Source organism: Lissotriton vulgaris, chromosome 8, assembly GCF_964263255.1.
Source record: "Lissotriton vulgaris chromosome 8, aLisVul1.2, whole genome shotgun sequence".
NCBI lineage: Eukaryota > Metazoa > Chordata > Amphibia > Caudata > Salamandridae > Lissotriton > Lissotriton vulgaris.
The window spans coordinates 815756038-815782244 of record NC_141696.1 but is presented as its reverse complement, the minus strand read 5'-3'; the positions used below and the strand labels follow the sequence as shown (position 1 = coordinate 815782244).

Here is a 26207-nt window from a genome sequence, read left to right as displayed (position 1 = left end):
TAACGAATTGGTAAAAATCCCAAAATGCGATGTAGCAAAAATCGGTAATACCGAATTTGACCAAATTCGGTATTAACGATTCAGTATTTACCACTGATCCTGAGCAGGTGGTAATCAGGTGCAGTGCTTAAAAACAGCCCCAAAATGCAACAGTTTGAACACAATGGCGGGCCTCTACCTCATAGCAAGGCGGCTACTTTTGAGAGCAGCAGGAGTGAGAGTTTGGAGACGTGAAGAGCGGGTGTACAGACTGCGCATCACATTGTTCCAATTGACTGAACCAGAAATCCATGAGAGGTACAGGCTGCACCCACACACCATCCTTGACCTCATACGGAACCTGAAACCATATCTTGAGCATCAGACACCAAGGGTGCACGCAATACCCACCCATGTACAGGTGCTCTGTTGCCTGCACCTCCTGGCATCAGGAAGTTACCAGGGTGTGATAGCCATAGCAGGTGGTGTGTCACAGAGATGTCTATCCCGTTTTTTCAACACCTTCCTGGATGCCATGATGGACCAAATGCATCATTACATAACCTTCCCCAGTACACAGGCGGAGCTGCAGAAGACTAAGCTGGATTTCTACCAACTGGCGCAGTTCTCACACGTCATTGGCTGTGTCAATGGGACCCACATACCAATCTGCCCACCTTCAGCAACAGAATACATTTACCACAACCGCAAATCCACCCACTCCATAATTGTGCAGGTGATATGTGATGCTAAGTTCATCATAACTGACATTGTGGCCAAATTTCCAGGGAGTGCACACGACTCGTACATATTCAGGAACAGTGGTGTCCATACACGGCTGGCTGCTGGTGAATTCGGAGAAGGATACCTACTAGGTAAATCAATGTGTCGCACCCTGATGTATACCTTGGCTCAACCTATTGGTAACACAAATTAATGGCACTTTCTTTTGCATTTAGGTGACAGTGCATATGCCCTCCGGTCTTACCTACTCACACCATATCGCAACCCATCCACCCCAAGGGGGAGGAGATACAATGTGGCACATAAGAGCACACGCAACGCGGTGGAGCTGTTTAAAAGCAGATTCCGTTGCCTCACAAAAGTGGAGGTGCACGTCAGTACAGCCCCATCAAATGTTGCAAAATAATTGCAACATGTGCAATGCTACATAATCTAGTCACAAAAAAAGGAACAGCAGTGGAACTAACTGACTCTGAGGACGAGGGCAAGGACAATCTGCAGCCAGAGCCCTGTGCAGCTGGTGTTGCAGTAGAACATGATGGGAGACACAGATGGACAGAGATAACTGGTCAACTATTTCTGAGTGAGTAACGAGACAGAGACAGTAACAGTTTTTGTGTAATGGTGTTTAATCAGCACACCACCAGTATTGAAAGCAGTGTCCATAAACACATGGGTTACATCACCCATCTAATGATTGCCAAATATCAGTAGGACCTATTTCCTGCGCCCACGTGCTGCATGTCCACATTCCCTGGCCACACTGTCTGTAGTGTCAGAATTTTCCTGGGCAGCGCTGTGGCGTTCGCTGCGCCTCCTGCCCTCGGTGGGAGAGGGCGTAATGCTTCCACGGCTGGTAGCCTCCTCACTGTCCCCTCCTTCCATTGTGGCCGCCTTCACATTCTGCATCAGTTCCAATGCAGAGGTCATTGAGACCATGCCCCTGGCCACGTCCCTGCTACAATGCGCCATCTCCTCCTGCATGGCGCTAGACCTTCAACACATTAGGGAGGTAGCAGTGGCCAACCGGTTCACTGCCTTGGTATAGGCCTGTAGTCTCTGCCTCTCCCTGCGCCTACAAAGACGGTCCTGCTCCAACTGGCTGCAGAGTTTGTCCACAGAGGTTGCAATTTCCCTCATTCCCTCAGACATGTTGTCGCCCATTGTACTAATGCCCTTTTCAATCCTGTACATGTGTTTGTTTATGTGGGCCACTTCTCTGTGCAATGATCGCATCTCCCTCCATTGCAGGCGCTGGACCTTGAGCATGTTGCCTTCCAGTCTAGCAAATACACTTTCGCCCTGTTCGGAGCCTTGAGGACTGGCTGGCCTTGTCCTGCGGCGTCTTGATGAAGTGTGGGCGCCCTCAGATGGAGTACCAGCCCTCACTATGTTGCCCTCCTCATGGACTGGAGACTCTTGGCCCCCTGTGCCCTCCTCCTCCTCCGACTAATCCATCTGCTGGAGGGTGGCCACAGCATGCCTCCTGCCTGAATGTGGTGATGGTGGTGATTGTTGCAGTGGGGATTGACTATGAGGAGATGGCGGTGTTCCCTGGCGCTGTGGTGATGTCTGTGAAGGAGTAGTTGGTGGTGGTGGTTGTGCGGAGCTTGTGTGACCTGCAGGCAAACTCTCTTCATTGTGTTGCCTGGCTGTCTTTGGTCTGCTCCCCTCTGCAGCACTGCAAGATGTCTTGCCTGTAATGACAGAATGTAGATATACTCACTTTTCTGTCTGCATTTGCATTGCATTAAACATCTTGCCTACAGATCACAGTGACTGTCCTGAGCTTGCTAATTACTTTCACATGCTATTGTGTTTGCTAGGCTGACTGTCCTATACATCAGTCCCCTGAAACTACATCTCCCACAATGCATAGCAGGTAATGAGTAAGGTAAGGAGTGGAGTGGGAGCCCCTATGCCACTATGGGGATTGGGGTTGGGGAGGGGGTAGCACAGCATGCTGGGCATGCATATTACCTTGTTTCCTTGCAGCTCTGTCAGAGCTGTCTGCGTCTCCCACGCCACTCACTCTCTCCGGCTGGAGGGTGGACTCTACCATCAGTTCCATTGGTGTTGGTGCAGGTGCTGTGTTCTTCCCTCAGCCAGTTTTGCCAGCCTGCCTCTGCCCGCAGCCATCCTTGCCTTTGCCGTCTTTCTGAGGTCGTACCACCTCTTCTTGATGTCCTCTATGGAACGCTGGGTGACACCAATTGCATTAAGTTTGCTCTGGATCCCAGTCCAAATCTGTCTCTTCTGAGACTCAGGCACGTGGAGGGACTGCTTTCCAAAAAGCTTGTCATGGTCCTGGCTCACATCTTGTATTAGTACCTCCAGCTCCTTCTCGCTGAACTTCAGCTTCCCTTTCCTTTCAGTTCCCTCCTTCTCTCTCTCCTGGCTTGCCATTTCCAATGTATTTTTATTTTTGGTTTGTAGCTGTGATGCTCTGTTGATCCTGGATCCTCAGCCCACCTGCCTGCCTCACAGTCAGCTCCAGGTTCAGTGCAGCTGCCTGGGTGTGGCCACTTCCTGTTTGAGAGGTAATTGGATGACAGAGGATTGGCTGATTCATCAAATAACACATTTTTGAATTACCGAATCGGTATTTACCGATTCAGTAATGGATTCGGTAATTCTGATTTGGTATTGGTGTTTCGTTTTTTTTTTTTACAGATTCCTTCCGAATCTGTATTTTTTACCGAATTTTAGCGAATCAGTAAATTTTACAGATTTTTTACATACATCGTATTTTCAGATTCCTTAATACTGAATCGGTAATATTTGGTATTAAAGAATCGGTATTCATGGTTTACCTACATAAGGCCCACAGTGGCTAAGAATATCGAGCCGATAATTAACAAAGCAAAAAAAGACCTCGATAGACTACACAATCTCCACCTCTCCATAGTGGGACGGGCTAACGTCATAAAAATGATTTTGCTGCCGAAGTTGTTATATATATTCAGGGCGATCCCATTAACATTTGAGGCAAATTGGTATACTGCATTAGAGCAGATGACAAATAGATTCTTATGGGCACACGGTAAGACGAGGCGTGCTCTTTGGTATATGGCACTCCCTAGAGATCGAGGGGCTGGGCTGTCCCCGATTTTAGAATGTACCATTAAGCAGCGGCCCTCCAGTATATGTCTGGGCTTATAGGGGGAGCTTCACCAGAGACAGAACACACGTCTCATTCTACAACTATATAGTCAGTACTAGCAGCCCGTCCCGACGTTGTCCGGGTATGAATTGCTGCCGGCCAGTAGTATATTGTTTTGTGGGATTTCGTTTTGATAGCATTTCTTATCTGTGACAGGCCTGTGAAACGCTCCGATTCACAGTGCACTGCTGATACACTTAAGAGTGCGCGTTCAGTAGTGTGTGAACTCGAGTTTCCCTACGTTATTTTTCCTTGCAATATTATATAGCGCGAACTCGACAACATGGCATGAGCACAATTTACATTACAGAAGAACACATTAATTTGTGGTAGGCACGGGGAGACAAAGCGATTGCCGGGAATCACAGGATGTTGACAGGCCTGTGAAACGCTCCGATTCACAGTGCACTGCTGATACACTTAAGAGTGCGCGTTCAGTAGTGTGTGAACTCGAGTTTCCCTACGTTATTTTTCCTTGCAATATTATATAGCGCGAACTCGACAACATGGTATGAGCACAATTTACATTACAGAAGAACACATTAATTTGTGGTAGGCACGGGGAGACAAAGCGAATGCCGGGAATCACAGGATGTTGAGCTGATGCCGAGATTCGAACGTAGCTCCCCAGCTCTAAAGTTCTCAATTCTAGAACTTGTGGCGGGAGGTGTGTCTAAAAGTGTATGTCGGTGCTGGCCATCAATGAGAGAGACCTGTGCATTTTTCAAATGGGTGGTGAAAAAATATGAGTATGTTGCTGGAGATGTGGGCCGCCGTGCCACCAATGTACTTACCGGGGGAGGGTAAACACCCATTATTCTGCAACTTTCTTTCCGCATACCATCACTCTGCATACTTTCATTACGAAAGTACCATGACACCGCAATGCCATTATAACTCAAGGCATCACATTTTATATGCTTTTACCATGCATACATTTACAATGAAATTCGTTGTAAATGCATGAATGGTAAAAGCATGTTTTTTTAATGTTTGGATAAGGTAAGTATGGGTATAGGGGTATATGTTTTGGGATACTGTGGTATATGTTTTGGGGTGTTTGGGTATTTTAAGGGTTCAGATATAGTTTGGGGTTATGGGGTACAGGGGTAGTTTTAGGGTTTAGGGATAGGTATGGGTTTTGGGGTACAGGGATATTTATAGGATTCAGGGGTAGGTTTGGGTTTTGGGGTACAGGGGTATTTATAGGGTTTAGGGGTAGGTTTTGGTTTTGGGGTACAGGGTATATGTATAGGGTTAAGATGGGTTAGTGTTTCAGGGTGTTGTGGTATTTTACGGAGTACGGGTGGGTTATGATTATGGGGTGCAGGGGTATTTAAAGGGAGCAGGGTGGGATTAGCGCACTATATGAGACATGGCATGAAGGGCGAAACGTACCACACGCCCCCAGCGTTTGTCACGCCCCCAGCACACGCCCACAGCACAACACAGACACGCCCACAAGGGACTACTTTGCTGGCACGGTTCTTTACCTTTTAAATGTATATGGTGGGCGTCTTCATAGCCTATGTCCTTCTTCTGCAACTGCCCTTTCCAACGCGGTATTGGGTGTTGTGATTGGTGCTGTGGTTCCTGAGATTACCCGCCTCAAAGGTTTGGGCTCTCTCTTTATTATATTAGTATGGATTGCTAGGAGGAGAGGCACTTAATGTTTTTTTGATGTATACAGACCCTACGGCCACATGCATCAAGGTATTTAGGAGTCGCAAATGGTGCGATTCGGTAAAATCGGCTGTTTGTGATTCCTAAATATCTTTTTAGTATGCATCAATCATTTTTGGCGAAATCGCTATTTTTAGCGATTTCCAAAAATGCGATTGCTTCTAAGGAATCGCAAATTTGTGATTCCTTAAAAGCAATGCATGATTGCTTTTAAAATTGCGAATTCGCAATTAGGGGATGCAAATTACCACGAGGGTGAACCTTGTGGTAATTTGCGAAAAAGAATTTAAATGCTCAAATTAGCATTTTGAACACTATCATGTTACAGACACACATGTCCTTAGGACATGTGTGTGTGAAACATCCACTTTAAAATGCATTTCAGGGGTGCAGGGGGAGTCCTTTGGACCCCCCCTGCACCCATGGAATGCATTAACATTTTGCGAATTGTAATTTGCGAATTCGCAATTCCCATTGATTCCTATGGGCCTTTTTGGCAATCGCAAATTAGAATTCGCATAATATTTGCGATTCAGTAAAAATTGCGATTTTTACCGAATCGCAAATATTATGCGAAAATATACATGCATCCCATTTTGCGAATTCCAAATTGCGATTCCCTATTTTTCGCAATTTGGAATTCGCAAACGGCCGGGATGATGCATGTGGCCGCTAGTTATTTCAAGAGAACTAAATTTAAGACCCTGATGGCTGCATATAAAATATGGGAAGCATTTAGGAAAAATGTGGACTTGGGAGATACAATGCATATACACAACTGTATGGGAATAAGTCACTTCCTACAGCAATTTTTGCAGACTCTGTCTTCTCAGATTGGGGGCGGCGCGGAATTGTGAAAATCGGGGACCTCATGGGACTACATGGACACTGCCAGTTCTCCGACGTCCAGCAGTTGTATGGGGTTGAGACAAAGAGTTTTTATAAATATTTGCAAGTCAGGAGCTTTTTGGGGTCTAAAAAGGGGGGCCCTGCTGGGTTTGGGAAAAATCCAGTCATGGAATGCATTGCAGGCAGAGGGAGTTGCACGATCAAACAAATTTATTCTGAACTAACAGCAAGCAGAGAGGACGATCTAGGAAAACATGAAAACAAGTGGGCTGAGAGATTGGGTGTTGGGCAGGAAAGCTTTAATCTCTCATTAGAATTAGGAAGGAACATTCTTTGTTCCGCTGCACTACAGGCACAACACTACAAAACAATGTTTTCATTATATTACACGCCCGCCAGGATTGCACAATGGGGGGGGGCACATCTGGACTACTTGCCCTCGCTGCAGTAGTACAGATGCTGGGGCAGTTTACATCTTTGCTACCTGTCCAAGCCTACAGCCACTGAAGAAGGCAATAGAAATTTTCTTGGACAAATCCCTGGGAATGAACACTGCGCTTACACCATCAAGGGTTATCTTAGGAGTAGACGGGGAAGGTACTGCTAACTACTTTATATTTGTTGCAATGGCAGTGTTATGCCTTTGTGTGGCATTAGCATGGCTGGATCCAATGCCCCCTACATTTCACCAATGGTTGTCCAGACTTCTCTCCGTTTATAATCTGGAAAGGTAGATATACACAAGGAAGGGTAGAAGGGGAAGAAGCCTCTGTTTGCGACCATTCTGCGCAGCGGTAAAGGTGCCTCAAACTGGGCCATCTCTGAAAAGGAGCTAGCGAGAGACGGAACCCACTTATTAAGTCTAAGGAAGGAGAGAACCCTAAAATCTCTGCCGGCAAATAAAAGTGAAAGCTAAAAATTGCATATATTTAGTTTGGAGCTTTGTAAAGCATTGCATGTACATTTTAGGTTAGTTCAGAACACTAAGGGGGTCATTACGATCGACAACGGTTCTCAGTCCATCTGCCATCGTCCCGGGGATGGGGACCGTCTGCCTAAAAGGCGCGGTCCCACACATGGAATTAAGATGCGACCACCACCACGGCGGTCACATCTGCAATATTTAACATTGTGGCGAGTGCTGCTAGCTGCAGCACCCGCTGCAATGTTAAAAATGCACCTTGAACATTTCACTGCACTACGTGGCAGGCACCATGTGGTGCCTGCCACATGGTGCAGGGAAATGTAGGGGAGCACCTATGGTGCATACATGAACTGCCCCTGGTCGAAGGGGCCCACAATGGGCCCTCAAAGTACATCCCCGCCAGCCTTTCCATGGCGGTTGAACCACCATGGAAAGGCTGGCGGCGATTCTGCATCCCAATCAGGTGGGCGGTGCCTGCTAGACACCTCCCCCATTCTGGGGATGCGGACGGTCGGACAGGGAATCAATGATTGCGTCTGTCAGGACCGTGGCAGTCGGGCTTTCCGCCCACCAGCCCACTGCCCGCCATCACAATCTGGCAGGCGGAAAATGGCTGCACGATGGCGGTGAACCCGCTACCGACAGCCTGTCATAATCAGGCCCTAACATAGGTTTTAAAAGTACATAAAAGAAAGTAGGTTGATGCCCTAAGAATTGGGAGGGGGTCCTGATGTGCTGTCAGAGAAGGAGTAGTGATTCTAAGAGGTATATATTTGAAGGTAATGGCAGGGGCGGCTCCTCCGTTTAAGCGGAGGAGCGGCACCCGACTAACTAAAATGCCCAGAAAAGCCCCATAGATGAAAAATAAATGACAATAAGCCTAATTTATTACCATTTTATTTTCCATCCACTGGTCCTGAACTGAGTGCCACGACAAGGCGGGCCTGCTACATGTCAGCAGCAGGAAGTAGGGTGGCTGCCTTGGCAGTTCAAAGTATGCATGTTCCTTTGGCCGAACGTCTTGTGACAGCCAGCCAGACATGCGCACTTTGAAACCTCTAAACTCAGGGGGCACCCAAATGATTACAACCTTGCTAGTTCTCTTCCCATGCATGGTGGTGTTGCTGCTTGCGTTGTTCGTATCCTGTGTGGCAGCCATCCATAGCCCAGCCCACTACTCCTGGGAAGTCCTCCCAACGATTACGTAAAGTGTTGCCAGAGGGAACCGAAACTTGGCACAGAAGAAGGAAGAGGAAGCATGCCTTCCACTGTACTTTAGCACCAATGGATGATATCGCGTGACAAGAACGATTAATGCTCCAGTGCACAGGCAATTCTGGCGAACCCCAGTGTACCAGAGCAATGCATGCGAGGTTGACTTCGCACCAACTCCCACATACACTCTAAAAACAAGGAGCCTCATTTATGAAAAATGACGCATAACTGTGAAAACAGCGATGCGTCACTTTTCATTGCGCCCTCCTTGCGACACCAATGATGCGTCATATTTAAAGTATGACGCATCGTGTCGCAAGGAATTACAGATTCGTCAGTATTTCTGACGTATCTGTAGGTGCAAAAATGACGCATTGCTGGAGTGTGTCACAAAAGTGATGCAACTCCAGCAATGGGTCATTTCACATGGGCACGTCCCGTGTTAAATATGCCTGAGTCAGTTTTACGCCTTTCATGAGGCAGGAGTAAGATATTGACGCATTTGCGTCCTAGAAGTGGAGCAGTGAAATCTGATAGATTTCACTGCGTCACTTCTACGAGGCTTGCTTGCGTCAAAATGCCCACCCTACATTCATTATACCTGGCGCAGGTATAATGTAGTGCAGGGGTTAACAAACCTAGATGCGTCACTTTGTAAATATGATGCAACATGGCGCATTTTTTACCCCACGGCGCAAAAGTGACTCAGGCCTGATAAATAAGCCCCAGAGAAAATGCAGCATTGCATCACTCAATCACAAAGTTACCATATCAACAACCCCCAACGCGGTGCCCAAATACCTGCTATCTAGGCTCATGGAGGCGCTATCGGTGCCTAACAGCGTGTACTAGAAAGAGATAGAGAAATGCCTCAGCTGATACATGCCCAGATCCGTTGCCACTGCGCTGTGTGGCACACTCCCACAGCGAAACCACGCCACTGCCATGAACACTTGCCCGCCCTTCCCCATGAGCAGCCGATATTGGACAAAGCGACTGAAAAGCAGGCCAGAATAAATGAATAAACGGCGCTGGGAGCGAATCAAAAACCAGTGCTCCAGCTGCAGCATCAATGATCTCTGAATAAAGCACAAACTCCTCCTCTAGCATACTTCTGAAGGAGGCCCTGTAAAGTTGCAGGTCTCGTGCATATGCATTTCAAACCTTTTGTTTCATTGCGCCCCTACTTAGTCAGTTTTGCAGCTTGTTTTATCCAGATGTAGTCCACCAGGCAATAGAAAGTGAGTGATGTGTTATATATAGAGCATGTGAAAAATCAGAATGGTTCTTAGAAAGAAAACAGTTACAATCACACAAAGAGGTGTAAGGGAAGTTGAAGACTCCCAATCACCCATGTTGCTGTCACGCTAGCTACTGCTTTGGTAGTACAGTGGCAAGTGAGATCTGATTAATGTGGTAGTAATGTTACATATTTGTATGGCTAAAGGGGTGGTTGTGGATTTATAAGAAAAGAAACACTGCTAACCCACCTCCATGCAGCATTGCTCGGTAGCAGAGCTCCTTGAAGTCAGCGCCTGCTCCTAGCAGGGCATCATATGCAATCATCGGGGCATCATGGCCTCTTCTGCCACCGCGGCCTTCCGAGCTCCATTTTCTGTAACTCTAAAGAGGATAAAGCAAGCTGAAACCTTTGTCTTAAATCCCATAGTTATTATATTTACAATTCACACAGTGCTTTATCACATGCATAATTCTCTCTTAAACAATAGGCATTATTATTCTGCTTGATACTCATTGTATTGGTCTAAGGAAGAGGAAAGAATTATCTGCCTCCATTGGGGTTCTAACCTCAGGCCTAACGGATGAACACAAATCTTCGTAGGGACTGCTCAACCAGGTAAGCTATTTTATAACCTTCTCCCAATGCTAACAATGAGTGTGAAACATGTCGGTTTTGTATAAATACCAACAGTTGTTCAGACCTCTGCCACTGCAAAGTTGGGTGCAGTGGTCAGGTCAATTCCTGTGATCCTGTTACATAAACTGATAAAACAACCTACCAACATCCTTCAAATGCCTATAGTGAGAAAAATAAGACATTCCAAAATAAATGAGAAATTATTTGGATTCCCATGACCTGGGCAGTCGTAGAGATTTGAAGGCAATGCCGTCATTAGTAGTGCTCAGACATTTTACCTTGAAAATATCTGCCACTGGTAGGGTTTTGTCTGTTAGAAATTTCCACCTCCACTTTCGTTCATTGTGTCTCTGGTCTTACCCCGAATTACCTTCCACTCTAAATAAGGAGGAAGTAGATCCTTTGTTATCTCTGTCCAACAGCTTGCAGAGGCCTCATAAAGATAAGTGCTGCTTCCCCTGAAGTGCTCGTCAAGAAGAAATCAGTCTAACTGTAGTAGCAACCCGGTCAACATACGTGTTGACATCATGGAGCCATGGTTGATAAATGCATAAGCCTAGCAAACATTTCTTCATTGTTTCCTCGATGTCTCTATTCTTTGATTCTTTGTCATCTTTTAGGATAAATCTGAGGGGAGGTGTCCTTGGTGAATGCCACCCTTTTGGATGGACTTCTTGGTTTTCCATCATCAGGCTCTGTGTAGAGCTTTACAAAACCCCAGAATAAATAGATAAATAAAGTTCTTGATTTGTTGACTGAAACATAACGTACATTACATGGAGTAAAATAGGGATATTGTCCCACCCTTCTTTATATTCCACGAGTAGCAGATTTTCCACTTGTATGGACAGTGGGGAGTTTTCCACTCAAGGTGAGAGGACATCCCTACATTGATCGATATGGGTGACTCTTGTTACTGGATCACCCCTGACTAATCCACAGGCAATCTATCTATACACTGTATAACTGTTATATATGATTACAGTTAATACTGAATTCTAAATTTGGTTATTCACTGCCATGATGTAAAAACATTGGGAATCAAAAGTTGTTTCCCAACATCATCAAGGGATGTCAGGTCATGTCAACAGAGCTCTCAAAAAGCCTGTCATGCAGCACTGACACTTGGTTCTGATGGAGAGCATAGAGCACAGTTTTGTGTTGGGAGAGGGCAGGAATGCACAGAGAGTGGTGGCGGTGAGTGGCAGGAGGCCAGCATTGTTCTTCGTTATTTGGTAGGAGATGATGGATAAAGAGAGGGTAGTGTGAATGGAATGCCTTGAGACCAGGGTTTTTCAATTTAGGCAGAGCTGGAAGGGCAAACGCAGAGGGTGGCGGGTGTGGGTGGCAGCAGTACACGTTCCTCATTTGGAGTCTGGGAGGGTAGGATAATGTAGTAGTAGTCTGGTTGGTGACAGGATACCAGGGACAGTATTATACATAGTGCTTAAAGGGTGCTACGGGCACCCGCTTCTACTTTTTGCACACCTAAGACATTTTCTTTTGCACCTATGCAAAATACGACCCTATACCCTCTACCTAAAGCATTAAGCCAATTTACCAACTTGAGACAGGGAATCTGGTGGACTTTAATCCATGGACCCTCAATGCGTTACGTAAGGATGATGTGTTCTGGGCAACAATCAATCCTATGGGACTACAGGATCATTTGTTCTGTTAGTGAGTTACACAATATCTTTCAACATGGATGGACGCACTCAATAATCTATCTATCTATCTATCTATCTATCTATCTATCTATCTATCTATCTATCTATCTGTCTATCTATCTATTTATAATATCTAATCATTGCCACGATTGTGTAATAGTGGCAATGAAACCAATAAATAAGCAAAATATTTAAAATAATTGCAAAATGGTAATGGTGTGTCAGTAATTCATTGCTTTTAATGATGAAACCAGTCTTAGGTATCCAATCTACCCCTAGCTAACCCATCTTACTGCCAAAGGTCTGAGTTTGTTCAGGTGGCCTCTAGCCTGCATTCTTCAGCTGAAATGGACTGTTGTTTAGCTAGCTTCTGTACTTGGAAGAAGATCACTTTCTCCTTCAGTTATGGTGTTCACAAGCTGATAAGGACTTCCTGGTATAGAGGGGCTGGTGTCCTTCACTAAGGAAGTTTGCAGCTCAGTTCACACCAACCAATTTCCCAGGAAGTGGATGATTCTTCTCTGCCAAATACGTGTCTACATCAGGATGATTGTTTTGAAAAGGCAGACCTTGTGATGAATGATGTAAAATGCAGGAAATACATATTAATTCTGTGGCACCTTGACTACATTTTATGACTTATAATTACAAATCACATTAATATATATAAATAATTGGTGTCATCGCCATCAGTAAAAGGAAGACCTGTAGCTCGTAACAGCTGGTCTGCCTTTCATTAATGTGTGATTACCAGTGCAGGTAGAGGTTCACACAGCCAATGCCACCAGTGAGAGATGAAATGGGGTTGCACTGCATAACATGAAATTACAATGGGTAACAGTGAATAAAGGAAATGTTTTCACATCAGTGTTATTCTTATTTATAATTCTATGTTATAAATATGAGTGCTATACCATCCACTATCTGATGCAGGCTTTTCAAATTGCTGGTATGTGCTCCAGTTATGTCACAGAGGTGAGAATTAAAGCTTACTTTGTACTACTGTGAGTTTACTTCTCGATCCTGGCGCATACCTCATTCAGACCTTGTTTTTCTGTTTAAAACAACTTAGGTTAAAAGGTCTATTCACAATAGTAAACAGGCTTCAAACTCATGTACAGAGGAGTTGGCCTAACGGCTAGGGCTGTCGACCTCAAATCCCAGGAACCGGGTTCGCGTCTCGACAATGAAGCTTAACATCCTGAAATTCTGGGCAAATCACTTACAGGTAGATTCATCAAAGACCCGTTTTGCGAGTCTTTAATAGCGATTCATAAGGAATCGCTATTACAGACTCGCAAAACGGGATTCATGTAGGAATCGCAAAATAAATTGCGATTCCTACACATTCCTTATTTGCGATTAGCAAATTGCTAACCGCAAATAAGGAATAACTCCCCATTCATTCCTATGGGCATAAAGGCCCATAGGAATGAATGGGGAGTATTCCTTATTTGCGATTAGCAATTAGCTAATCGCAAATAAGATAGCGATTTCAAGGGTGCCAGGGGTGTCCAAAGGACACCCTGTAGCACCCCTGAAATGCAATTTTACACAGGTGTTGCGCACACACATGTCCAAAGGACATGTGTGTGTGTAACATGCAACAGAGAAAAATGGACTAAAGTGCTTTTTTCTACATTTTCACCATTTACCACGAAGTCAGACTTGCGAATTCGCAATTTAAAATTGGTTCATGAATTGCATTTAAGGAATCTCTAATAGAGATTCCTTAAATCCAATTCCTCGCAAATATGAGATACCGCAAATAGCGATTTTTGCATTTGGGATGATGAATCCCAAATGCAAAAATCACACTCGCAAAGGGCCAGATTCTCAGAATCTGGCCCTTTGCGAGCGCTATTTAGCTTCATGAATCAGGCTATTAATCTCCTTGTGCATAACAAAAATGAATGTGTCCTCATGTAATGCAACTGGTGCTATGTAAATCCCTCTGATGGATTCGGGTCAAGTTTGAGCTATAAAAAGCTATGTGAAAAAAACAAACTGTGATTAAAGGGGGTGTTTTTCACCAGGGTGTTCTGAGTATGGACAACTGAGGTTTTTTCCTCTTTTAGCTATGTCAGGTCAGTCAAAACCCTTGGTGAAAAACATCCCCTGTTATTAAGTTACCAATCTAGAATTCTAGGGATTGTCTGTGGAATTAAATATTAATTGGGAAAAGACAATAATATAATTTGGTGTAACGAGTGGACTGGTCTTGTATTTCTCATGGCCTTAAGATGAAGGTAAAAAAAATCAAAAAATTACTTGTGTTCTACCTCTGATAATCATAAGTGCTGTTTGATACCACAACATCATTGTCAGAGTATAGTTTGACGTAAATATTGTGTTCTAAACATCATTTGCAAAATATAATTCCACTGGAGTTATTAACAGAAAATTGACACCCACTGGGACAATATGTATGCAAACAATATTTATGACACAATATTTATACTGCACAATATTTCTGTGTGCAGTATTCCGTCATACAATAATATGTGCTGGATTACATGCATTGAGCTGAAGTAGAACTCCTTTTTCTTGCCACTCCAGCTTTCAATTAGAACTAAAATATCTCTTGTCACCTATTACTTTGCCCAAACCAAATCTCACAAAGGTTTTGGTTATTCAATCATGAAAAATCACATTTCAACAGTTGCCTCCTAATTGCTTAGACAGCACAGTAATATTAATGTACTTTTATTCTGTTGTATTGCATTGTATTGCATTTATATAGTGCCTATTTTCCCAGATGAGGCGTTGAAGTGCTTTACACCAGGCTGCACTCTGCTCCAGAACCCAAGGTTAGCAGTTACTCCAGTGGTGATTAGTTATTGTTGGTTATTCAGATAAGTCTTGTGATCTCACTGAAACCATTCCATGTACTTACTCCAGTTTCCTTTAAGTCAATTAAATTAAATTAATAGGAGTTAGATGTGATCAGGGCATATTATCAAGAACGGCGTTAACATTATCGCCGCTTTAGCGGCAGGAAACTGCCGCTGAAGCGGCGATAATGGGCTTGGTAATATGCCCTTGAGAATTCCAATAGAAGCCCAGGTTAACACCAGAACCTGGGCTTCTATGGGAATTCACAAGGGCATATTATCAAGCCCATTATCGCCGCTTTAGTGGCAGTTTCCTGCTGCTAAAGCGGCGATAATTTTAAGGCTGTTTCTTGATAATATGCCCCATCGTTCTTTGGGGGTTGGGAGGTAATGTGTGTTCCTGCAGATGGTCTCTGGGATTAATATGAGCTACAGGATATTAGGTCGCAGTGGTAAGAATTTCTAAGAAGAAGCGTTTGTGATCTTTGAAAAGCAGTGTGGGTAATTTGCTAAAATACATACAAGCAAATTAAGAAAAGCATGCATGCAATTTAAAATAGGTTGTGCTCAAACAAAGGAGGCATGGAGAGGGTGGAAAGAAAAGGGAAAGTCATTCAAAATGAAAAAGGAAAGGCGAAAATCAAAGTCAGTGTGCATATCGCGTTATAGGAATATGGAAGACAATTTTGGAGAAAGCATGGAATCTGAGAATGCGATGCAAAACTGTTGAATAAAACAACATTATTTGCATGTGAGACAGTTCTATATTAGGTACTTTTGAATCTAGAACCAGACAAACAGTCTGGGTCCTGGTAGGCTACGGCTACACCACAGCTCCAGCAAGGACAGCTCATCAGCTTAGAGGTTGTAAGTTTAACGTAATGGTTATAGTGAAATATTGAGAGCTCTAGACCGCCTTTGAAGAAAGCAGCTTTTTTTGAACGCTTTGTGCCTTTTTCCTCCCAAAGCTGCCCCTACTAAGGAGATCTGTTATGTCTTTCACATGAATGTTAAGTGCAAGATAACATAACGTGCATTTGTAAAGCGCACGTTCACCCAAGAGTATCTTAGCACTGAAAAACAGACGTTAATATTGTTACCCATCTCAATGGTACTTGTTTTATCAACCTCAGAAGGATGAAAGGCTGGATGGATCTGCCAGGATCTGAACCTGTGACCAGGAGGTCAAACACAGCCCCCCACAGTGGACACATTAGTCCACTAAGTCACCAGAGTCAGTGGTAATGGATAACCATGTGGCTACTGGAGAGAGTTGATCTTTCTTTGGGTAATCAGAAAGGAAACAAAAGAGGTCTTCCCTGCATCCAGTCCTTGACAGGTAGTTTGTTTTTGAACAACAAAATGTTTTGCTGTGCTGTTGCTTTGAACATAGCGGTACAAAAGGGGGTGGTGATGGACGGAGTATCTGAACCAATCAAACACTCACACCCAGTCAACTGATCTGGGTTTCATCCATCACCATTCTTCAGCCCACTCTGCCACCCCAGTTCAGACATGGCCATATGCAAATCAGTCTGACCCTGTGCCTCATGGGAATAGTCAGCCCGAACTGCCAAGCCATGGACGGGAAACAAGCTTCCTAGGACCGGTTTCTGGCATTCCAGCCATCTTTTGTACCGCTTTGAACATGGCGCCCAAACAGCAGTAAATCACTACTTTCAGCAGAGCCACAATGGTGGCGGGAGCTCTGCTGAAGGCACAAGATCTCCACCTACCTGGCAAAACTTTCAAAGATGGAGGCCTTTACTCCACAAGGGATAAAGCCCTCCATCAATCTGTTAATATGGAATAGAGTACAGCCAGCGTTGTCCTCCGAAAATATAAGGTCCAAAGCCCTAGTTAAGCCATAGCCATCAGCATGTCTCACTCCTTCCTTCTGCGCTCTCTGGTGCAAAGCACTTGATGCTTCCTGACTAAATTGGCCTATCACTTTGGGAGCAGAGCCATGTAAGGGATCACCACCATTGGTGCAGAGTTGCGTCATACACAGTGTCTGACACTGTGAGTAGGCCATGAGGAAATTAAGTAGAACCCACAGAAAGCAAAGCCTCCAATGCATTTCCTGTTGCGAGGGGGTATGAACCTCTGTGCTGCCGGTCTTTAGTGAACTGTCCTATTTTGTTGGAATGACATTTAATGAATGGGTTCCTTTCCCTTAGGAAGCTCAGTCGTAGATGCAAGGCGCTATAAATGTTAGTCATGCGCACGATGAAGCAGTTGACATCACCATACAGGTTATTGGCACAGTTGAGCTTGGAGATCATGAAAGTGAGGATTGATTATAGATTTTTTGGCATCCAAGGTAAGTCGAAGATATGGTGCAGTGTTTTCATTGTGCAGAAAGCGCTTCCTGTGACTTTATTAGCATGTGGTCACGGATAGCTCTGGGTCCATGCTACTCTTGAAGTAGTATTTACAACAAGGGGTGGTGAGGGACAGAGTCTCTGAATTAAGCAGAAAGCTCTCACCCAGTCAAGAGATCAGGGCTAGATCCAACACCGTTTTTTAGCTCACTGCACCATCCCAGTTTCAGAACCTGGCTGTATGCAAATTAGTCTGTTCCTGTCCCAGTGCATGATGGGAACAGGGCAAACCAAACTACAAAAGCCAATTCTTACACTGGGAAGGAAACAAGCTCCCGGGGACCGGTTTCTGGCATTACAGCCGTCTTCGGCCCGGTTTGCTTGAATCCTGATGGTGCAATGAGCAAGGGTCTCACATCTGAGAATACCCTTCCACGCTTAGGGTGGACAAAATTATTTACAACAAGGGGTGGTGAGGGACAGAGTCTCTGAATTAAGCAGAAAGCTCTCACCCAGTCAAGAGATCAGGGCTAGATCCAACACCGTTTTTTAGCTCACTGCACCATCCCAGTTTCAGAACCTGGCTGTATGCAAATTAGTCTGTTCCTGTCCCAGTGCATGATGGGAACAGGGCAAACCAAACTACAAAAGCCAATTCTTACACTGGGAAGGAAACAAGCTCCCGGGGACCGGTTTCTGGCATTACAGCCGTCTTCGGCCCGGTTTGCTTGAATCCTGATGGTGCAATGAGCAAGGGTCTCACATCTGAGAATACCCTTCCACGCTTAGGGTGGACAAAATTATTTACAACAAGGGGTGGTGAGGGACAGAGTCTCTGAATTAAGCAGAAAGCTCTCACCCAGTCAAGAGATCAGGGCTAGATCCAACACCGTTTTTTAGCTCACTGCACCATCCCAGTTTCAGAACCTGGCTGTATGCAAATTAGTCTGTTCCTGTCCCAGTGCATGATGGGAACAGGGCAAACCAAACTACAAAAGCCAATTCTTACACTGGGAAGGAAACAAGCTCCCGGGGACCGGTTTCTGGCATTACAGCCGTCTTCGGCCCGGTTTGCTTGAATCCTGATGGTGCAATGAGCAAGGGTCTCACATCTGAGAATACCAGAAACCGGTCCCCGGTAGCTTGTCTCCTTTTTGGTGAAGAATTGGCTTGGTAGTTTAGTCTGCCCTGTTCCCATGATGCACTGGGCCAGGGACAGACTGATTTGCATATAGCCAGGTTCTGAGCTGGGATGGGGCAGTGAGATAAATAACGGTGATGGATCAAGCCCTGATCTTTGGACTGGGTAAGAGTGGTCTGTTTAACTCAGACACTCTGTTCATCACCACCCCCTTTTTGTAAATCGTTTTTGGCCACTATAGGTGTGGCAGGGTATACTCAGACATGAGTCCCTTTCTCACTGCTCCATCAGGATTCAAGCAAGCCGGGCCGAAGAAGGCTGAAATGCCAGAAACCGGTCCCCGGTAGCTTGTCTCCTTTCTGGTGAAGAATTGGCTTGGTAGTTTAGTCTGCCCTGTTCCCATGATGCACTGGGCCAGGGACAGACTGATTTGCATATAGCCAGGTTCTGAGCTGGGATGGGGCAGTGAGATAAATAACGGTGATGGATCAAGCCCTGATCTTTGGACTGGGTAAGAGTGGTCTGTTTAACTCAGACACTCTGTTCATCACCACCCCCTTTTTGTAAATCACTCTTGAAGTAGTAGGCACAGCATTATGTTTCTTAGGCAACACAAACATATACTGCTGCTTGTGCCATTGGCCACAGGTCATGATCTCCGTTTTAGTGGTGTTGCGCCTCAGGTACTTGGTAACCGCCCATGCATCTAAGCCACAGAGCCGATCGCCAAGTCTTCATTTGTTGAGGTTTTGTGAGGCATCCATTTTTAGCATGATTTGGAAATCATCTGCATATTTATAACATGTAAGGTAGAATGATCCAATCAATTGGGTAAGGGTTTTAGGTAGATGTTTAATGGGAGAGGAGAGATGATTGGCCCTTGAGGGACGTAAAGAAAGTAAAGGAAAGAAGAGCACTCCTGTATTTAGTGTTTATTTTTTTAAACAAAATTGCTCTTTAATTTGAGTTTTCACATTGATTACGTCGGTTGTTTAGATTTCAGTCCTTTTTTTCACTTCTATATTCTGCCTATGGTTTGGTTTTTCTAGACATTGTTTCATTTTTATTTTGGGCTTACTTTGTATCTCATACAAACATTAGTGCGCATCTATCATTTGTTGGGTTATACAATTCTCTTTATGTAAAATTATATACGTTTGTGTAATTTGACATTTGTTTGTTTTCAGACATGCCCCTGAGGAAGGGACCGTAGAGTCCCGAAATGCATGGGCTTCATTTTAATGTCATGATAAAAACTGTTATTGTTAAAGTCTGCAATTTCTCATTTATATTTTGATTTGGATTGTAAATCATATTTTGGTTTGGATTGCAAACCACCATTGTAATGTGCATGTTATTTTGCTGTTAATCACCAAGTACAGCACACCGAATGATGTGTTTCATACAATTTGTTGGTGAATAAGAATTGGTACACGACACAACATAATGGTTCTGTTTTTGATTAGATTTATTGTTTTGGGATTTAATATAAGCAAACTGTGTAAAAGACATTACAGAACGGTTAGTTCTAAGTGAACAGTGCTCACTGCACTCATGGTTTTGATCCTGTTAGATTTTCAGTTGGCCCCTGATGGACACCATGTTGTTGCTATGAAAATCAAGGTCTGCCTTTTTTTGAGATAAGAGTTATTCCATTGAAGGCAGTTTCTGAGAAAACTGAGATGAAGGAGTCTGTGTAATAGTGTCTGATGACGAATAGTGTCAAATGTTGCTAATTCCAGAAGCAAGAAGGCAGCACTCCATTTTTGCTCACTTTGGGGCAGATTTACAAGCCCCTTGCGCCTCTCTTACGCCGCCGTTGCGTCACTTTTGTGCGGCTTGACGCAGCATTGGACAGGAAGGGCCCCCCAGAGCATTGCTGGAGCTGCGTCGCACATCTGTGCCGTGTTTGCCCCATGGTGCGCCGCATTATAAATGCGGCGCACCATGGGTGGTGGAGCTGCGGCGCACACTAACTTGCGCATCCCTGGGGATGCGCCAATTATTGTAAATCTGCCCCTTTGAGTTTTAGGTTTTTCCTTAAAGATATGAGGTCAGACTCTGTGCCTCTAACGTGTCTGAATCCAGATTGTTGTTTTAACATCGTTATTTTCTTCAGTAAAATTGCAGAGTTGAGTAAAAACTGCTTTTTCAAAATAGTTTACCTAATCCGTTAGAGATAGGATTGATGTTTTCTGGAATGGATGGGTTAAGATTCTTCTTCTTCTTGAAGACTGGTTTAATGTAAGAGGTTTTTAGTTTAGGTGGGAGAGATCCTCGTTCCAATGACTTATTAGTATGATTCTATCTGTCTCTTCAGAAGTTGTGTGAATGATACCTTTGAAGATGTTTGAGGGCTGGGTCTCTAGATGTTGCTGATGACCTGCTTTTGTTGATAATATAGAATTGCCTTTCAAGGAAGGAAGTTGTTGATGGTGGTTAGCGATGGGAGATTGGTGGTGTCCATCACTGTGTTGGTGCTGTCATATGTAGGAGGAGTGTTAGTTGTTTTGTCTCCAAGGTAGTTTTCTATCTTTCAATTTTTTGGATCAGTTCCATGGAGATTTTGTAACAGAGGGCTTGCGATACTGAGGTCCCTGCATTTTGTCACTTTGGATTACAAATTCAGCTAGAATCTTGTGGTAGTCCGTCGATAGGTAGTCAGCTTCAATCTTGTGTTGAGAGCAGTGTCTTCATTCCGACGGTCTGAGGGCCACCTTGTAGGCTCCTTTATAATGGCACAGTATGAGTTTTCCATATTCATCCTTTGATTTATTTCACTTTTATTGTGAAACACTGAGTTGGATATTCATTTTTCTGGTCCTGTCATTATGCTGTGTGGTCTTTTATTGGGGTGAATTCTGACAATTGTCTTTAGCGGTATGAGGATGTCCCGCGCAGTTGGGATCTAGTGCAGAAGGTGGGTACGTTCTGAGCTCACATATTGATTGGTGTTGTTTTTTTTTTTTTGCAGAGTTTTATATAGCGCAAACTAGACCCTAACCAAATCGGGTATCAGAGCGCTTTACATAGCACCAGTTACGTTACATGGGGACATATATTCATTTTAGTCACGGGGAGATTAAGTGATTTGCCCAGAATCACAGGAGGTTTTGGCGTCATTACCGAGACTCGAACCCAGATCCCCAGGTCCGAGGTCGAGGCCCACTTTTTTCCATGCCTTTGTGGTGAGTTGTTTATGGACATTTCTGTGTTGGCAGTGTGTTTACGTTAATTCTATAGATAATTATATGGTGTTCGCTCCAGATGACTGAGGAATTGTCAATCTTTAAGGCTTGTCCTAGTGGAACAAATATGATGTCCAATGTGCGACTAAAAGAGAGGTTTGGGTCCAGTATAATTTGTTAGAGGTTGAATGTTTCCAGCGAGGAGGTGATAGCAGCAGCTTTTGTTAAATCTTTCTTGTAAAACCATGTATTGAAGTCTACTAGGATTTATAGGTTGGGGTGATTTATTAGAGTTTTGGTTGCTTTGTCCAGGAAGGCATCCTTAAACTTAGCATGGCTGGAAAGTGGTCTGCAGATCAAGAGGAATGAATGAACAAATGGAGGATGAATTATGGTAACATCGTAACAGTAAGGATGCACAGTCACTCCAAGGCAAAGTTTTTAAATCCTGTCCCTTTGCTACCAGGTAAGATATCATACACTAGGAAATAACTGTGTCAGGTATGCCCTGCCACAGCACTAGCTGCAGAGCTAGTTTAGATTTTCTTAGGAACAATCAAGGGTGTCACCAATGTAGGTACTCCTTCACAGAGTCAGTGGTGTCTGAAGCCTCCTTCCGTATAGGCGGCTCAGTGAGAAGGAAGTTAGTAACCTATTGACTCTGTAGTCTTATCTGCTGTTTCCTGGTGCAGAACTCCCTAAAGTTTTTGTCTTCTTGCTGGATCAGACACCACTCTTTGCCTTGCCCGGCTATAGTATGATCAGGCAGGATCGGGTTGGGAAAAGGAGAGGTGGGTTAGCTATCATTTTCAGCTAGATTACTAAGCTCTTCAGCCCAGACTGTGAATGTGCACTTTAGTCCATAGGCCTGTCTAAGAACTTTACTCTGTCAGGGTCCTTTATTTATCACCCACCTGGCCCTGCAGGTGTTTGGAGCTCCCAGTAGGCTGGAACCCTTTCTACTTATATTCTCAAATGCGCTAATTTAATCCCCTTAGGTGATTTCAGTATTTGTTTTTGATGGCACAACGTGTTACGTGGTTGACACTATTATTGCTGACTTCAAAGGGCTAGGGCTCAAACTTTTAGTGGAGGGATCTACTCAAAATGCAGGACATCTCATTGATCCTATTTTTACTAACTTAGCCAACAATCATGTTGCATGCCACCTTCCCCCTCAGCTGTTCGGACTATTTTGTGAATCCTTTCTCTATCAAGGGATATGCACATGAAGAGAGGAAGCAAGCTCATGCAACCCTCTTCAGGAGCTAGGCTAAGTTTGACTCGACAAAACACTGTGCCTAAGATGGAGGGATCGATGGATGAGTGCACTACTTTGGTGGACTCTTCGATCCGATCTAACTTAGATTTGACGCTTCCTCTGTGCTGGAGCAACAATGGCAAACCCTGCCCCCATGATTTATGGATGCAGTATTAGCTTTAAAGAAGGACTGAAAAATAAGATTGGAGCATATGTGGTGAAGACATATACTGCAGACAAAACACAAAGATTGAAGGATGCCAGTAGCATTTGTCATAGGACCTGCAGAACAACCCTAATGGCCTATTACTTAAATAGAATCGAGACAGCCAGCAACTCCCCCAAATATGTTTTTTCAGATAGGTAAATATTTCCTGGACCACACCAATATTTTTCTCAAAATTACTGAAATTAACTGGCAGAATTTTTCTGCAACAAGGTAACAATTATTCACTCCACCTTTGACAGCCGAGCCATGTCAGTCTATGCTACCACTATTACCAAGGCCCTGACAGGGGAATTGACTTCTTTCATCCTCTTGAGTCCATTACTTTTTTGGTCTTATCTAAGGCCAGTAAATCAGGCTCGCGTTCTGACTTTTTACCACCAGATAAGCTCAGCTTGGTGAGTGACACGCTCTCCCTGATCCTTATTGATCTGTTGAACACCTTCCTGACCGAAGGTAATATTCCTAGGGCTTAGAAGCCTGCTATGGTACTCCCACTGTTAGAAAAGCCAATTTAGGGGCATCTTATAGCTTTAAACACTCTCTAGTATTGCTATGCCAGGATCCTTGAGAAGCACATTACCAGTCAACTTTCCTAATTCCTAGAAGATTAAAAAGCACTGCATCCTTATCAATCTGGTTTCGTATGGAGCACTTTGTTGAAATTGCACTGCTAGGGGTTACAGAACATCTGAGGCAGGAGCTAGACATAGGAGGAACTGTAGCTCTAGTGCTCTTGGATTTAAGTGCTGCTTTTGACAATGTCTCACATCGGGTGCGCCTCAAGAGACTCACCGTGGTTGGGGTTTAAGGTTTGGCTCTATCCTGGTTTCATTTGTTTTTGGAAGACTGCACATTCCAGGTAATTTCTGGACCTTTCTTATCATCAATTCACAATCCGCCCCATGGACCCCATGTTATTCAATATAAGTGTGATACCACTGGCTAATATGGTGCAACAATATCACTTTTCCCTCTACTCGTATGTGGCTGACACGCAAATATTATTCTTGCTCTCTTCAATGGATAACTCCACCTCCCCCAGTATGGCTCGCTGTCTTCAGGAAGTGGTTGTAGGATAAGGCTTAACTGTTTAAAACTGAATGGTTGAAAAAAAGTGAGGAGCTTATACTAGTGTTTTGGCTGGATGGCAGATTGTCCAAGGAGCAGTTAATTACCAAGGTAGCGGCTTGCTATTTTCGGCTACTCAGATGCCTGAAAGAGATCCTGTGGTATCTACCTCTGGATACGCAAAAAAACTGTCATTCAGACTTTAATAATCTCTAGACTGGATTACGGAAATGTGCTATACCTGGGTGTCACTCAGGCATGGCTAAAGCAGCTACAGATTGCGTTGAATGCTGTGGCTCACTTTTTAAGTCATACCCCTTGCAATGTTTCAGTTTCTCAACATCTTCACCAGCTGCAGTGGCTTCCTATATTTCAAAGCACCAAGTACAAGGCTCTATACTATGTCTATAAAGCCATGAGTCAGGCTGGCTCTCTATATATATATGCTCTCTGATCCACCCCTGTACCCCAAAGCGGGAACTTAGATCTAGCAAATCCAGTCTGACCAACTTTCCCAAAATTAGACTGGCAAGGCATGGAGGTTGATCATTTTCATTTCCGGGACAAAAATTACGCCCGCCCAATCTGCATCTATGCGACTAACACCTACACACTTTTTTGGAAGATGCTTAAGACTTGGCTTTTCTGAAACCTAGTTCAGCATTTTCTGGTCTGTGAGCAGCTAGCAATGGGAAGCGCCACTGGGTTAGCGACAGTGCTTTAAATGGGCCGGTACTCATCAGGTACGGCGTACCGCCACTTTTTACTTTTCACCCCTTGAGTACCGGAACTTCTCCTAGGACAGGGAGAGCACCAGTACTCATAGGGGCCTTGCCTAGACACAGGTAGTGCTCCTCATTTTTCGTGCCTCTGCAGCTCTTTTCACACGACACACTAAGATTCTACAATCCCGGGCTGTGATCGCACAGGAGCGCCAGAACAGCAGCTCTCGTCACCAGGACACACCAATCTTGTCCTGCTTCTCTGCAACTCTTCCAGCAGGGTGGGGCAGCAGGGTGTTGTTTAGCCTTTAATCCTGCACAGTAGGATTTGAGAGTCCACCATCAAACTAATAGACGAGGGCGTGGGGTGCATTCTTCAGGGCAGTACAGCTTTTAGCGTGCCATTATTTTATATGACTGTAAATGTTAGTTCATAAGCAATTTAAATTAGGCATTTTTACTTGAATGTAAATCCCTGCCCTTGCCGCCAATTTTATGATTACACTCAAACAAAAAAACACCTTAAGGGCAACAGAATTTTATTTTTGGGGGGTTGGTGCATTTAAACCGCTTGTTTTGTATGGGAAACCATGTTTAGCCCAAATGCGACAGGCTACTCTATGGAATGCTTTAGGCTTTCAGACAGGTCTAGATTTTAGCTGGTAATCTTTTTGCATGCTGGGACTCGTAGTTCTCCTGTCTCGTTATAAGTAAGGGTTTCTAAAAATTCCAGCATGCAAAGCTTTGATGGCAAAATTCAGACAGTTTTGAACATACCCTTATTATTATGAGGGCCATAACCATATGACAGATACTTCTGACTTTTTTACTTTGCTCTTGGATTTCTTGTATACAAAGTTTAGAAAGGTTAAAAACCTACCCCCGCCCCTGGCTCTGCCCCTAGTCCCACCCCACACTCGACCCCCCCAGTCCACCGCTCCTTTTGGTGAGTACCTGCACTTATTTTTTCCATTTAACGCACTGGTTAGCAATGCACTTTAGACATTCTTTTGATTGATTGATGTGAGATATTTGTAAATATTTCTTATCGATGACTGCATTCCAATCTTTCCAATATGATTTTTGTTGGTGATGCTGTATTCAGGGTGTATGGCTCTGTGGCAAGTGGGTGTGGAATTCTTAGCCACATTTCTGTGAATATAGTGATGTATGGTACTGCCATTGAAAGTAGGTCAAAAATATTATGATGGTTCTTGTTCATGGATCTCGCTTTAAGGAGCAGGCAGGAAGTTTAGCTGCCAGGCCTTTGTCCCTTTGTTGCAATGATACATAGAGGATGAGGGACCTGGTGCAGTAGGAGGAGGGAGGCCAT

The 26207-nt window shown here is 44.2% G+C and overlaps 1 protein-coding gene across 2 annotated transcripts in view; it reads right to left on the bottom strand.

The window, feature by feature from the left end:
* Positions 1–26207, bottom strand: part of ADPRHL1 (ADP-ribosylhydrolase like 1) — a 555702-nt gene that overhangs the window by 259627 nt on the left and 269868 nt on the right. For both annotated transcript variants that reach the window (XM_086934704.1, XM_086934705.1), the window contains exon 6: positions 10049–10181. In XM_086934704.1, coding sequence (XP_086790830.1) covers positions 10049–10181 — 133 coding nt within the window. The remainder of the gene's footprint in view (positions 1–10048; positions 10182–26207) is intronic.